This window comes from Nymphalis io, chromosome 18, assembly GCF_905147045.1.
Source record: "Nymphalis io chromosome 18, ilAglIoxx1.1, whole genome shotgun sequence".
Taxonomy (NCBI): Eukaryota; Metazoa; Arthropoda; class Insecta; order Lepidoptera; family Nymphalidae; genus Nymphalis; species Nymphalis io.
In genome coordinates, this window is record NC_065905.1 from 9,368,047 (window position 1) to 9,384,322 (window position 16,276).

A 16,276-nucleotide genomic window follows, 5' to 3' on the forward strand; every position below is an offset into this window, starting at 1 on the left:
GAGTGGAAACCCAGAGGGCGCGCCGCCGGGACACTCACGAGCGCGTCGTCGTGCAGCTTGCGCGCGTCGGAGTGCGCGCGGTCGAGCTGGCGCTGCGCGTGCGCGAGGCGCTCGGCCAGCGCGTGCGCGCGCGCGTCGGCCTCGCGCCGCGCCGCCGCCGTGGCCGCCGCCTCCGCCGCCGCCGCGCCCTCGGCCGCGCCCGCCAGCTGCGCACACGCTCAGTGAGGCCGGGCCGCGCTACGCCCCGCCCGCTCGCGGCCCGCCCGGTACCTGCGCCTGCGCCGCCGCCAGCAGGTCGCCGAGCGTGGCGATCTGCTGCTGCCGCGCGCCGGCCGCCTCGCGCGCCGCGCCCGCCTCCTGCTCCCACTGGCAGCGCTCGGCCTCGGCGCGCTCCAGGCTCAGCTCCAGCGACCTGAGCGCCAACGGAATACGTACGCGTCACTAGTGGGTGCCGTTGAGATAAGCTAGTAGTGTATAGGAGCTTGAAATTGACGAGCAGAGCCCCGGCCTATACAAAGTATGTATGTATTCGAGTGTCAAATGAGAAATGACCGAAAGAAAGAAATCAGTGTTTAACTAAACTGTCACTAAACAGTGTTTATAAACTAATTTTTATTTTTATTATTCCGCCTACCTATAGGCGGACGAGCATATGGGCCACCTGATGATAAGTCACCGACGCCCATAGAAATTAGCATTATAAGAAATGTTAACCATCGCTTACATCGCCGATGCAAAGTGTTACATATATATATATCCATATTATTTATCCACAACCCAAACTCTGTTCTCACCTAATTCTTTCAGTCAATGTTTCATTTTCTTTGGTTTTCTCCTCTAACGTCGTTTTCGTTTGATTCAGATCGGCCTCGAGCTGTTCTTGTTTGCTCAGCAGAAGTCTCCGCTCTTCTTGGGACACCTTTAAAATAAAAAAAAATGTAATTTAATGAAATAAAATAATATGTACATATGCAATTTTCATATTATTATCCCAGTTGTATTATTGTCAATTGCAATACAAACTAACTACTCGGAAAATCACGTCAACAAGGAAAGGAACACACCTTCGGATTTCATAGTCATAAATATATATACATATATAAATACGAATACAGAAAGGTCCACATATAATTTTATCCGAAAATACTATGTTTTTAATTTTAATCCTTTATTAAATGTCGTCGTGTTTTTGAATATTATATTATTACGTGAAACAAATTCTGTCACCATCACACTAACCCACAATAAAACAGCGTGGTGAAATAGTAAGTATCAGCCTGTAAATGTCCCACTGCCGGGCTAAGGCCTCCTCTCCCTTTTTTGAGGAGAAGGTTTGGAACTTATTCCACCACGCTGCTCCAATACGGGTGGGTGGAATACACATGTGGCAAAATTTCGATGAAATTAGACACATGCAGATTTCCTCACGATGTTTTCCTTCACCGAAAAGCACGAGATGAATTATTAACAGAAATTGAGCACATGAAAATTCAGAGGTGCTTGCCCGGGTTTGAACCCACGTTCATCGGTTAAGATTCACGCGTTCGTACCACTGGGCCATCTCGACTTTTTACAAAGAAATGTGAAACAGTGGTGAAATAGTCTTATTACAATTCCTCTCCAGAACAAGAAAGCAGTTCTTGTCCAGCAATAGGACCACACATTTATATTACAGTATCTTAAATTAACGTTCTCACCTTCAATACAGCGAACAGCTGTTGGTCGACATCGCCCGACACTACTGTCTCGGGTTCCACGTCTTCCCTCATCAATAGCTCTTGTAACGTATCGACCTGAAGAAAAAAAAACGTTCTATTTTTAAAAAATCACTATTATTATTCCAGATTTCGATCTTATAAAAAATGAAATAAAATCCGATATCAATAGAGACACATAGCCGGGATAGAGCGAGAGGAGCGATCGCTCCAGGCGCCAAAATGGCAGAAACTATTTTCAGAGGTACATAAGCGTTGTTATATGTGTATAAATATTGTAATTATTATTTATATAACACTAGTGTTCATCCGCAGTTTCGCTCGCATATTAGGTACGAGGGAGAGATGCTGGGGGGGGGGGGGGGGGGTTGTTATAAAAAAGTAGCCTAGCCTTCCGTCATACCATTTTATCAAAATCGGTTTTAGTGTTCTTGCCGTGAAAGCGTAACAGACAGACAAAGTTATTTACGCATTTATAATATTAGTACAGAGTATAAGTTTCACTTACAGAGTATGCAATTCATATGAAGTGAAAGCGTCGACCTGAGGGCGCTAAAAACTATCTGCCTCTCCCTGATCAAGAGCCAGGACCAATTCTGATTGTTTACAAAATAAAATTCACATAGTTTCGTACCTTCGTTCGACTATCTTCTAATTTCTCAGTTTGCCGGCACAGAGATTCCAATAAAACTTGCTTCTCGTCGGCCAACCTTTCATTGTCGGCGTGTGCGTCGGCCAACTGGGATTGCAAATCGGCAAGTTCGGCCAGGGTTGCTTGAAGTTCTTCGCTCGTGCTGTAAAATAAAAATTGGAACAGTTAATAATCAGTAAAATTCTATATATATGCAAAAACTGCTAAAAATTCAAAACATTAAAACTATCCAAAACGGTTAAGTAATAATCTTTAGTGATTCTAATTTGCTTATCTACCTTTAGAAATGTTTGTTTATTGAGGAATAGCAGTATGAGTTGGTCTGCAGCCATGCATCCAGTTAAGAGACAGTATAATTACAGGCATATTTTGTCTATTTATAGGAGCATAATAATTGTATATGTAAGTATGACTCCTTGCAGCGTCATTGGACATTAGGCAAAACTTACCATTTGTTGGCACATCTGATCTGCTCATTTACTTTCATGGTATTAAAAAAATGCGTCATATTTCGTATTTCCTACCTGTAATGGTGTTCTTCCATTTGCAGGATGCGATCCTGTAGACAAGCGACGGATACTTCGCTGAGAGAAGACGAAGAATGCTTGTCCCATTCTGGAGTACTCGCTTCGCCGCTGTCTCCTTCGCCCTGAAATTTTAAACGAATATCATTATTTAAATAAAGAAAATATTTATGTTAGATTTCGAGTAATCATTCAAAATCAGTAACGCCAGGTAGCGGAGAAAAAACCTGTTTGCCTTTTTACATAATTACCGTCGAACATGTTTCGCTTATCTGTGCAAGATAATTACGTTTTTTTTGGCTTCTGCAATTAGCTTTACATACCGACGCTAAAATGTTTTAGACTATTTAAAATGTTGTTTTATATTTCTGGTATCTACATCTTAGTCTAGTTTAGTATTTAGTATTCGGAAGAAATTAGTAAATATCCAGAGAACACTGATGTTGCCCTGACCCATTTCGTCCACGGTGGCCTTTCACGAGGAAGACTAGTCAATTACGCGGGATATATTATAGTGCACCAGTAGGTGCGCAAACACAGGCGCGCCTCTTAATTATCTCACTTTCATTATCTGATGGGACGGCAAATTTGACAGGAACCTACGTGTTTCACTCTCCTACTAAGATTTCCTTGCCAGAAAAACCTAATACATTTTGTTGGCTCAACCTGGGGCTTGAACCTCGGGGCAGAATCTCAGGATCTGCGGCATTATAAGCTCAAAGTCACGGTGTAATTACATTGTGCGCCAGCGCGATGGAGGCGGGCGCGGACGAGTGCATGCGGCGCGGCGCCGGCGCGAGCAGCAGCTGGCGCTTCTCGCTGTCCGACAGCGGCGAGTGCGCCACGCCGCGCAGGCGCGCCCGCAACGCGCCGTTCTCGTCGGCGAGGCGCTCGAGCGCCGCTTCGCGTTCCGACTCGTGATTCTGCGTAAACAAAAACATCACATGTTGAAAATAAATATTAAAACGTTTCTAATCGAATAATACAAATTTTACAACCTATCCAAAAAAGGATCTTATGTTGCAATAGTGAACCTTACTAATAATTATATTACGCTTACCTCCAGTTTCTGAAACGTTGGTCAATGATTAACTAAATTGGCTATAATCAGAACGTCTGATTGGTCACCTATTACGTCATCGGCTGCCACCGACCAATGACCATTCAGATTAAAGCTAGATTAATTTGAGTTTTATCAGCGTGTTAGAAACGGTAAGTTAATGTAAATAGTTTATTGTAGTATGACTGCAAGACAGGTATTAATTATCTAAGTATATATTATTTTTATTGTTGTAATGGTCATTTCGTCAGTTACCTTGAGTCGTTCAAGTTCAGCCCGCAATCTATCGGCTTCATTGGCTCGTTCCAGCAGCTCGTCCACGCGAGCTTGTAGTTGAGCCCGCTCCATTGCACTCGCTTCCAGCTCTCTTCTTAGAGATTCTAATTCACGAACTCCTGATGTGAGCGATACCTAAAATCACCATTACACTATATATCGTGTATCAAACATTCAATTGCAATTATAATTTAGATTTTTTTTTTCACTAACACATTTTTTTATTAGTTGTTTTCTCTTCTTACAAAACGTATTCAACTTTCTCTGACCGTTTTAGGTAAAAGTACGTGTGATAAAGCAACTATTGTTCATATCAAAACAATGAAACAAAAACCAACAACTCGTCAAAATTCGTTTAGACAATAGTAAGTTCCTAGTTCTCTTCATCTTATGACATCTATAATATACTAATATTCATATGTTTATATATATAGTTGTTGTTATATTTGTATGTATGTATATTTTTGATTATTAATAACCGCCTTCACGGATTTCTGCTTAGCCTAAAGGTTGACTGGTAGAGAATGCCTTCAGGCATTAAGTCTGCCTTTTGTTCCTGCTACACGATGTGGTAGTCAAAAAAGTTTTTAAATAAATAAGCGTTCCGTAACTTACCTCAGATGGTACTCTAGGCCTCAGCTCGACCTCTTGGAAGCCCGGCATGTGGTCGGCGTTCAGCGTCACTGGTAGGCTGATGCACTCTTGGGAGCCCCGCTCATCTACGGAACCCACCCCCAACTCCTCCGCGCTGCCGTAATCATGATCCCTGTCCTGTCCATCTTCGAACTCTAAGCCCTCCCTCAATTCAGGATCCTCTAATACAGCATTGTTATTCCCTAAATCCTTCTTTTTATGTGCCTTGTGTAGTTTCTCTTTGGATCCGAATATTTTATGTGATTTTTCTCTAGCCGGGGCTACCTTGTGGTGCTTCGAGTCGAGGCTTGACACTGACGGAGCGCCTTTCAGGGTCGCCTCCTGCTTCCCCTGACTTGGTCCTCTACGGAACAATGATTTGAACTTCATCATCTTGATTATTTTATATCATATTCGTTATCGTTTTACTTTTCGTTTCTATTTGCATATCGTAACGGTCACTGCGTCGGCTGTTGTGTGATCGGAATTATTATCACTATTGTTTAGCGTCTATCGGAAACACCGCATCGTTTTTACATTAACATATAAAAGGTTTATAGAGGCCGTGGCTAAACATGGTGTACCTACTTTAAATTATGAGCCTCTGATTCATTGAATTGTTCGGAATTGCCAAAAACGTAATGATATTTATTTTTAGTCTCCGAATGCCCAAGAGCGTAAGACAAGCCCTAGCTAGAAGTAAGCAATTTAGAAATAGTTATAAACTTTGTATAGTATACTGATGTATTGTTACAATTCGTTATCGCTATTTTTATACAAACTTAGGCAGTGTAAGTTTTCCTACAATATGTTTCAACTAACAAAATCAATATCGCAAGTAACCCAGACGTCTTTGAAAGGACGTCAGTCATTTATTTACTTAACGAAAATAGCTTCCTATCGCAGCGTATCAGATAACAGATAACTTGACAATACGACGGTTAATACCTTCGCATCACACGTGCTATTGATTCATGATATTATCTACGAATATTATTTTGTAGATAAAATTGTAATATGAGAATTAATTCAGGAAAAAATTGTCATTTAATTCGGTCACAACTAATGCAAACCACGACCGAGAAGCGTTTTTTTGCGTTCTATTATCGAACAATATAATTAACAGCGTTGTTTTGTTGGGCGATTAGTTAAACGATGCTGTGTCTTCTTCTTTCGAATGTCAAATCAATAATGACAGAAAGAGAGAAATTTGTGTTTAACTAAACAACAGCTAAGCAACTTTTATAAGTAATGCCGATAATATTGAACTTCACAAGTATGAAACAACATTCATTTCCATTGTTTAATTCTTTTTTAACCGGACATACATTTCCATTCCGCGACTACCATTTCTTTGCCTATTTTTATAAAAAAAAAATATATTTACATATAACAAATGCAGATACCGTTTACCAATATGTTTTATCAAATCGAAGCAAATCAAAGACCCTTCATAATAGACATGAACTGTCCCTCGACTTGTATGCAATTATTACATAGGGGAATGACCTCCGACCACACCCTATGTCCCTCGGATTTTACCGTTATTTAATATTATCAGGCAACCTATTACATTCAAAGAGGACGTTTATATGTTAACATTTATGAATATCGGTTTCGTTAATATATATATTTTTTAAATAAAATAAAAAAAATTTTTTTTTTTAAATACTCCTCAAAAAAGAGAGAGAAGGCCTTTAGCCCAGCATTGGGACATTCACAGGCTGTTACGGAATATATATATTAATATGAAGCCGCATATCAAGGATAACCACGCTCAAGTTTCATTGATAGCACAACAGAAAGACATTGAAACATATTGGCCGTACAAATACTTACAATATCTAGCCGAGAACATGGATATAAGAAACAATTAAATTTCGACTATACATGATCAAATTAATAGCTCAGAAGTCACATGTATAAAAATAAATATCTCATTTATATTAATACATTCGACACCGTTTGACCGAATACCATTAATTTTTTTATTTTTTTTTATAGAATAGGACGGCGGACGAGCATATGGGCCACCTGATGGTAAGTGGTCACCAACGCTCTTAGACATTGGCATTGTAAGAAATGTCAACCATCGCTTACATATCCAATGCGCCACCAACCTTGGGAACTAAGATTTTATGTCCCTTGTGCCTGTAATTACACTGGCTCACTCACCCTTCAAACCGGAACACAACAATATCAAGTATTGCCGTTTTGCGGTAGAATATCTGATGAGTGGGTGGTACCTACCCAGACGAGCTTGCACAAAGCCCTACCACCAAAAAAGAATACCATGAATGGTTTATTAAAAATAAAAATGTAGGCGGACGGGCAAATATTACACCCGATGGTAAGTAGTCACCGCGCCTTTGTCTATGAACAGTCATTGGCGCTGTTAGAAATATTAACCGATCCTTACATCACCCATGCTCCACCAACCTCAAGGCACATTTATGTATTTTCCAATTGGTGTTTGGTAAAGTAAGGTAACGTAAGCCCTCAACCGAGCGAAGCCTTCTGCGGAAACTAGCGTATACAACACTACGCTTTACGAGAGTTAACAATTGACGCACGTTTTGTTCCTAGATTTTATTTTATCAATATAATTATTTATTTATGTACAATATTTTTTTTCCTCGAATAAATATAAATAATATATAATAGTAAGTAGAGTTACCGTTATGATAACAGCGTGTCGATACCATTATGACCTCTACCGTCAACGGTTTATATAAGGACGTGCGTATTAAAAAAAAATATTACGGATAATAAACATAAAATTTACTTATTAGATTTATAATAGCTACACTTAATCATATTTATTTGATACATTATTTGATTATTGCATTTTTCTTACAAAATTTTAAATTGTAAATTAGCCAAAGACATTAAATATCAATTGTTATCGAATTGCTACAACATAAACGATACGTGGGTTCAAACCCGGGCAAGCAACATTGAATTTTCATATGCTTAATTTGTGTTTATAATTCATCTCGTGCTTGACGTTGAAGGAAAACATCGTGAGGAAACCTGCATGTGTCTAATTTCATTGAAATTCTGTCACATGTATATTCTACCAACCAGCATTGGAGCAGCGTGGTGGAATAAGCTCCAAACCTTCTCCTCAAAGAGAGGAGGCCTTAGCCCAGCAGTGGGACATTAACAGGCAGGCTGTTACCTTTAGTTTACTATATTGTATTGCCACTATCAAAATTTCAGCTCAATTTGTTGAATGAAATGGAAACTTAAGCTTTAGTTTCAAAATTGACCCAATCAAACTAACTGATAAGGTTAAATAAGAGCTTGTCAAATTAAATCAAATCAAAATCATTAAATGATTGTCAAATTAGAAACTACCATCGGTTCGGAAAAGAGCTGGCCTGACAAGAACCGGCGAAAGAAACTCGGCGGGTTTTTGTTTTTTAATATGCCTTGTAATTGCTTAAAAGAAAATCCGTATAAAAAGAAATATCCAGGTGGCGATTGTTTCATTACCAAGGTGTGCTATGTTCCATAAACTCACTAATTGTATAACCTTTGTACATAAGAGTTATGTTTTGTACATGTGAGTTATTAATTGGTTTAAAGGGTTGAGCTGTTTTCGCCTTACTGAAAAACAATTTTAGACTTGAGTACTACAAACTACCATTACAGATCTAGTTTAAGGTCTTTGATAAACTACATATATTAAAATTTTAAATATGATGTATGTTCAGGGCATTATATGGTTAAGTGGGGAAGAGACTGTTACTGTAAACGATACGTAATATTTCATCTCGGTTTCGTCCCACATTATTTTAAGTGAAAAGTTTAATTTGTTGTTCTTTCTTTTTGTGTACCGCCCGTGTGTTGTATATATAATATTTAAATATGTTAATATTGTTTATTCCAAATATTTAAAGTGAATTGTATTATTTTTTTGAGATATAAATCCTTAAATCGTATATAACTTGTCGAAGTACTTATAAGATCCAATTGTGAATGTAATAGCAAAACTTAGATTTAGTTTTTATATCGTAAATTCAGGCTATTGAAGTTCCACTACTGACTATACATATAATGTCTTATGTTAAGAATAAATCAAAATATATGATTTGTCATAATACTGAATCAAATAAAAACTTCCAAAACATATAACACCCGTATTGCCTTGTCCTGCTGGTGACGTGGAGGGGAGGGGGGGATAGTTCATCATTAGCCCAGTATAATGGGTATTGTGATTCAACGGTGAAATGCTTCTTGCATGATTTTTACCATTATTATAATTTTACATCATTTTTTAATATTGATTTTCATATACTGAATTCAATCATCAATGTGAATAATTCTTAGATATAAGATTATATATAGAATAAATCTTGAATGAACATATTTGTGTATCTCGAAAACGACTCAAACATTTTGATTATTTTATATTTAGATAATATTATGCTTTTTAAGTTAATCTATATATGTGTATATGCTGAAAAAGAAACGCAAAAAGATAATCCCCAAACACCATACACATCACATCAATCCTAATTATTAGAGCCGTTCGAAGTTCGTATAAGTTACTAAATAAACCTACATGTCTTATACGTAACATACATTCAACAGTATAATAAATCAAATATAGTTTTTTTTTATATAAAATAGCAAGGAGCATATGGGCCACCTGATGGTAAGTGGTCACCAACGCCCATAGACATTGGCATTGTAAGAAATGTTAACCATCGCTTACATCACCGATGCGCCACCAACCTTGAGAACTAAGATGTTATGTCCCTCGTGCGTGTAATTACACTGGCTTACTCACCCTTATAACCGAAACACAAAAATAACAAGTACTGCTGTTTTGCGGTAGAATATCTGATGAATGGGTGGTACCTACCCAGACGAGCTTGCACAAAGCCCTACCACCAGTACAGTGTAAATGTTTAATGACCAAAATTTTGCAATTCACAATATCGTGTACATTAACTGAATCGTGACTATTTATATGCAGTAGACTTTATAGGGTTCTCGACCACTACTAGATAAAGGCCTGGCAACATTATTTTGGTGATTATCCAGTTTCCAAAAAGCCGAGATGGCCCAGTGGTAAGAACGCGTGAATCTTAACCGATGATCGTGGGTTCAAACCCGGGCAAGCACCACTGAATTTTCATGTGCTTAATTTGTAATTATAATTCATCTCGTGCTTTACGGTGAAGGAAAACATCGTGAGGAAACCTGCATGTGTCTAATTTCACTGAAGTTCTGCCACATGTGAATTCTACCAACCCGCATTGGAGCAGCGTGGTGGAATAAGCTCTAAACCTTCTCCTCAAAAAGAGGAGAGGAGGCCTTTAGCCCAGCAGTGGGATATTCACAGGCTGTTACGGTACGGTACGGTATCCAGTTTCCAAACTACAAATGCAATCTCAAAATGTATTCCATCCGAGCACGAGATGAATTATAAACAGTTCTCTAATGTAAATATTAATATGTAGTAAATATATTGATAAATGTATTATTCAATCGTACACAATATACGTATAAATCTCGCATAGAATTAATAAGTTTACGTTAATATTGAATGGCATACCTCGATTGGTGGTATCGTGTAGGGTGACCATTAATGATATGACTATACATCAATTTAAAGTATTATTTTTTTAATGTTAAACAAATGATTTTATTAGTCTAGTCCTCTAGTTTAAAATCTTCGAAAGTAAACAAACTGCAAATGTCACACTGCTATTATACGGTATCCTCTCCGTTTGAGGAGAAGGTTGGGAGCTTATTCTGCCAAGACGCTCAATTTCAACGTTAGAACGTTGATACCAAATAGGAAACATGTATTTTGTTCACGACCCATAAGATGCAATTTAAATTTGTTGAACTTTAATCACCATGTTAATATTAAATGTTACTAAGTATCGCGTTCCAATATTCAACTTATAAACATGAGTCACGTGGTCACCCTTCAGCTAGGAATGGGTGAACGACCAGCCGTGGCCGCGTAGCTCCGCGCCACATCTAATATGGAAGCTTGTATTGCACTTTTTTATTATTTTTATCGCTCGCGGCGATTGATATATAGTTTTTAAAGTCTAGATCAATGGGTCGCTATTACAAATTGTATATGGTAACGACGAAATAAAGGTTAAACGAATGTCATTTCTATGTGATATATACGTAAAAGCATACTTGAATAATAATCTTGACTTTAGTTTTGATTGCTTCTTCTAAGTAAAATCCACTTTGCCAACCTGTGGTACCATTACGTATAATCGACACCATCTATCAACTATTATTGAAATGACAATTTAAGTGCTTCACTATATTTTGATTAGATTTGCGGACATTAACATTACAGACAAGACAAAGCTTATCTCGATACAAATCAAAAATCGATTTGTATAAATTATTTAAGCAAATGCCTATATAGATAAAAAAAAAAACTAACACCCATTAAAATAATTTGACACAAAAACATCATTCAAAACCCGTACACTAAGTTTGATTGGCGCCATTACTGACCTTCAAATCTAACCTATGAAATGGGACCTCGATTTCTATGCGTACAACCGTTATATAACTGTCCAATATGGTACTTAATACTTTAAAAATAAAGACTATAAAAATAAGTATCAAATTTAATATTATTTATTGAGTAATGACCCACTATTGCGCTCGGTGTTCGTTTGGAAATACATAATATACACATATAATCATTATTCACGCTAAGGAACAAATGACTTTTGTCGTTGGAGATGACGGGCTAGGTATTTTCTTTTCGAACCGTTGGTTGTTTCTAATTTAACTATCAATAAGTAAGTGTAATGCTTCTGACAAGCCGAGATGGCCTAGTGGTTAGACCGCGTGAATCTTAACCGATGATTGTGGGTTCAAACCCGGGCAAGCACCACTGAATTTTCATGTGCTGAATTTGTATTTATAAATCATCTCGTGCTTGTCGGTGAAAGAAAACATCGCGAGAAAACCTGCATGTTTTTAATTTCATTGAAATTCTACCAACCCGCATTGGAGTAGTGTGATGGAAGAAGCTCCAAACCTTCTCCTCAAAAGGGAGAGGAGGTCTTAGCCCAGCAGTGGGACATTAACAGGCTTTTACTCAACTACTGAATGCTTCTATGTTAAATACAGTATTTTGATAACAAATCGAAACATTCGGAAGGCCATTTTCGAGAGCAGCATAACTTTAAATTATAACTAAAATTTCGCGAGGCATCTGTGTCTAAGATTTGTTTGTCTGTGTATGACGTTAGTATATTAAAATCTTTATTCCTCAATATCAAATGTTTGTCGATATTTAAAAATAATTACGTATATAACTACAATGTAAAATAAATAAATGAAATATCGGTCACTCATACTTCATTGTTTTAATGTAATATTGCCAGCTTTAAAGGGATAAAAGACAAAACATTGGTAATATTCAGCGTAAGACTTTAAGGTAAAGATTAAGTACTTAATACAAGCTACTTATTGACGAGTTGACGAAACTTCATGATAATTAAAGAAGTTCCTTTCTTAATTTACACATGTTTCGTTTTTTTCGTAGGGCAAGACTTGTTAACAAATTTTTAAATTAAATAAGCAAATTTCCACAGAAATTTTATTATTATGATTGAGCTCATTTTTATAGCCTACATGTTTTCATTTCACGGCAGCATCGCACACGAAATATTAAGATATTTTTGATTGTAGTATTCAGTGAGACGGATCATAAGATTTTTTCTAACACCATAATGTTTCATTCGTTGGACAATCAATGATATACAAAAGCTTCAATGTAATTAAATTTTATAATACAAGGCAATTGAACCACGAATGACACGATACGATACATTCTAGACCGACGGAGAGTAACCCGAGACGGGAAGGGCCAGAGCATTGCAGATTATACGACTTATCGGCGCCATATTCATTATTTATTTGTATAGTATTAACCAGATATATAATATTCTTTATGTTATATATGCAACGTATAATAAAATGACCTTCATTTACAAGGAAGTCTTGAACAATTAAACATTCAAATTATAATAAGAAACAAAATTAAAAAAAACCATTAAGTGTTCCGCGTGGTTTCACAACCCTTAAACGTTACTGCTCCGCCCTGCTGGGTCGTAACTAGTAACTTTATGTTATATAGTCTGTAATCTTCCTCAGTAAATGTAAAAAAAAATAATTAAAACGACTGCTAGTATTGAGATTAAGGCGTTGAAAATAAACAAAAATTCATCAAAATTTGTATATCACAATATATATTATAGGATAGATTTCTTGATCGTTTAATTATATTTAAAAATAAAAATTGTATTGTCTACCTTTCCTCATCTCATTTTAATATTCTTCATATTGGAGCTTATTCCATCAAGTATCTCGATTTAATTAGTAACCTATATCGTTCTGTAAGACAGCACGAAGTCAAATCAATGAATACGATGATACGAAAAAGTGAAAAAAAAAATTACATTTATGATGCTCTTCAATTAAGCTTTGTTCAAGTTGAAAACAATAAAAACAACATTTTTCGTATTCTTAATTTATGAAGACAGACGATTAATAATATTTTGGGACATTATTCACACACGGCCATCAGATCCCAAACTAAGCAGAGCTTGTACTATGGAAACCAGACAACTGATAAATTACATATACTACTTTTCTTTTGTAAATACATACTTATATAGAAAATTACACCCAGACTCAGGACAAACAGATATGTTCATGCACACAAATATCTGTCCTGGGTGGGAATCGAACCCACAAGCTTCGGCGTGAAAGGCAAGTGTCTACCAACCACGCCAACCGGCCCGTCATTATTTAACGTGTCTTCTTAAAGTATATAAATATAGTTATCTTACCACGAAAGCCACCACTGCATCTAGTTCACCCTCTCTTTATGATAGACTAGTTTCCGCACGTGATTAGGGGGGAGGTGGCTGGTATTAAGTATAATAACAATCCCATGTCATTCCTCGGGATTCAAGCTTGCTTCATACCAAATTTCATCAAAGTCGATTAATTGGTTCAGCCGTGAAAGCGAAACAAACTGACAGACAGAATTACTTTAATTTATAATATAAGAATAGACTTCATAAATCAAATATTTTGTATATGTATTATTGAGTAATGTACATCGTAATTCAAAATGAACACATGTAAAACATTTATCTAGATCTCACCTGAACTTCGTGAAGAATTTATACAGGCAAGTTCTATCATGTCTCTACATGGCATTGTATCGGAGAAACGCTCCTTGTGTCCACACCGTGAATACTTAACGAGTTAATAAGTCACGATGACTTTTGATGAAATATTGCATAATCATTATCATGACTGTATTGTTATGTGATAAACATGGATAATAAATATAAATAACAGCTATATATTTTACTGTGAAAAAAATAACTTTTTTCAGGCAATACCTCTTATATATTAAATGTACGTAGATTCACTTAAAAAGCAAAACCTTAACTAAATACAAAACTTGAAACTAAATACACAAAATCATGCTAAAAATATGTACTAAAATCGCTCACTTAACATTATAAGATAATGGACCACCTAATTCTATATGCCGCAAGGTTATTGCTAAGGCTGGAATATATAATTTGCAAGTAAATTTGTCAACCAACTCACTTTCAGACAAATTCAACGACGAACTTCAATTAAATCGTTATAACACTGCACACATTCAACAATTTTTAAGGGGGGATGGGCAGCAGCGTCCCCCCTCCCATAAACATCTTACCCCCTACTGCGCTCGCCAACACGCCTGCCCAGCGCGGCGAGTATGGGCAAACCCCTCCCTAAATGGCAGATGCGCCCAAAAAAAAGGCCCCCAGTTACCGGCAAGCCCGCTAGGCCCGACCAAGGTAGCGGTCGCGGTATCGGCAGGGCAGGGGGTGCTAAGAATCACCGGTTCACGGCAGGCTACCGTATAAAACGACTGAAAATGGCAACGTATAATGGACGCTCGATGAGGCTGGACCATCACCTCGCCGAATTAGAAGTAGAGTTAAGTCATATAAACTGGCATATACTGGGGTTATCTGAAGTCCGAAGACAGGGGGAGGACACGATAACTCTAGAGTCCGGTAACTTACTCTACTTCCGCGAAGGTGATAACCTCTCCCAGGGTGGTGTCGGTTTTCTAGTCAAAAAGGATCTCATTAGCAGCATTGTGGAAATCAGTAGTGTGTCGAACCGGGTAGCGTACCTTGTCCTAAAACTTTCCGACAGGTACTCCCTGAAGGTTGTACAGGTATATGCGCCAACTTCGACATACTCTGATGATGTGGTCGAAGCGATGTACGAGGACATCGCAAAGGCCCTCAACGACACCTCGAGGGCCCACTACAATGTTGTTATGGGAGACTTTAATGCTAAAGTGGGAGTACAAGATAGCGGTGAATCGAAAGTCGGACCTTACGGCTTGGGCTGCAGAAATCACAGGGGGCAAATGCTGGTAAACTTTCTCGAAGCGCAGGGGCTTTTTTTGATGAATTCTTTCTTTCAAAAGAAGCCTCAGAGGAGGTGGACCTGGCGAAGCCCCGATAACGTGACAAGGAACGAGATAGACTTTATCATCTCGAATAAAAGGCACATATTTAGAGATGTTTCAGTGATCAACAGGTTTAATACCGGAAGTGATCACCGCTTGGTTCGAGGCACTCTAAATATCAACTTAAAAGCCGAAAGATCGAGAATGATGAGGTCTACTCTCCGACCTACCATGCTCCAAGCTGCTCAAGGCTCCGAAAAGTTCCAAATGGAACTTCAAAATCAATTCACCGCGTTGGAAACCATAAGCAGCATTGATGAGAGAACCGACACGCTGGTCAAAATACTGCAAAACACATCCCGCAAGTGTTTTCCGCCACAGAGAAGAGACAACGCACCAAAACTCTCTGCTGAGACACTCGAGCTCATGAGAAAACGACGAGAACTACCATCGTTTTTGTCAGATAAGGCCTTAAACCGAACAATAAAAACGCTGACGCGACGCGATCTCCGACGCTCCAATACCCGTGCCATCAAGGCTGCGATTGAGCAAAATCGGGGATCGAAAGTGTTCGCTCGCAAGTTTGGGAGGCCGCGTCTGACAAAACTTAAAACTGAAAATGGTGGGGTCGTTACCTCTAGGCCTGAGATTATCGGAGAAGTAGAGAGGTTTTATGGGCAGTTGTTCTCTTCAAGATCGGATAAACCCATGGGAATCAGTATTGATGACCAGCGCGCCCCTCTTATGCGCCATTACTCCGAGGAGCTCCCGGTCGTTGACCAAGGAGAGATTAGGGCGGCTCTAGAACAGCTTAAAAACAACAAATCTCCGGGAGATGACGGAATCACAACAGAGTTGCTTAAGGCAGGCGGGACTCCGGTCCTGAAAGAGCTAGCAAGCCTCTTTAATTCC

The 16,276-nt window shown here is 38.2% G+C and overlaps 1 protein-coding gene and 1 long non-coding RNA gene across 14 annotated transcripts in view; one reads left to right on the forward strand and one right to left on the reverse strand.

The window, feature by feature from the left end:
* Nucleotides 1–16,276, reverse strand: part of LOC126775413 (cytospin-A-like) — a 68,445-nt gene that overhangs the window by 15,530 nt on the left and 36,639 nt on the right. For 9 of the 13 annotated variants that reach the window (XM_050497315.1, XM_050497316.1, XM_050497313.1 and 6 more), the window contains 9 exons: nt 4,843–5,224; nt 4,207–4,362; nt 3,629–3,814; nt 2,892–3,016; nt 2,350–2,509; nt 1,698–1,793; nt 795–919; nt 271–412; nt 39–206 (listed from right to left, as the gene is read on the reverse strand). In XM_050497315.1, coding sequence (XP_050353272.1) covers nt 39–206; nt 271–412; nt 795–919; nt 1,698–1,793; nt 2,350–2,509; nt 2,892–3,016; nt 3,629–3,814; nt 4,207–4,362; nt 4,843–5,224 — 1,540 coding nt within the window. Of the gene's footprint in view, nt 1–38; nt 207–270; nt 413–794; nt 920–1,697; nt 1,794–2,349; nt 2,510–2,891; nt 3,017–3,628; nt 3,815–4,206; nt 4,363–4,842; nt 5,331–16,276 lie in introns of all 13 variants that reach the window. The other 4 variants (XM_050497320.1, XM_050497321.1, XM_050497322.1 and 1 more) reach the window with 2 other exon arrangements.
* The window catches only part of LOC126775502 (uncharacterized), a 366,351-nt gene that overhangs the window by 13,382 nt on the left and 336,693 nt on the right, over nt 1–16,276 (forward strand). The gene's annotated exons all lie outside the window — the stretch shown is intronic.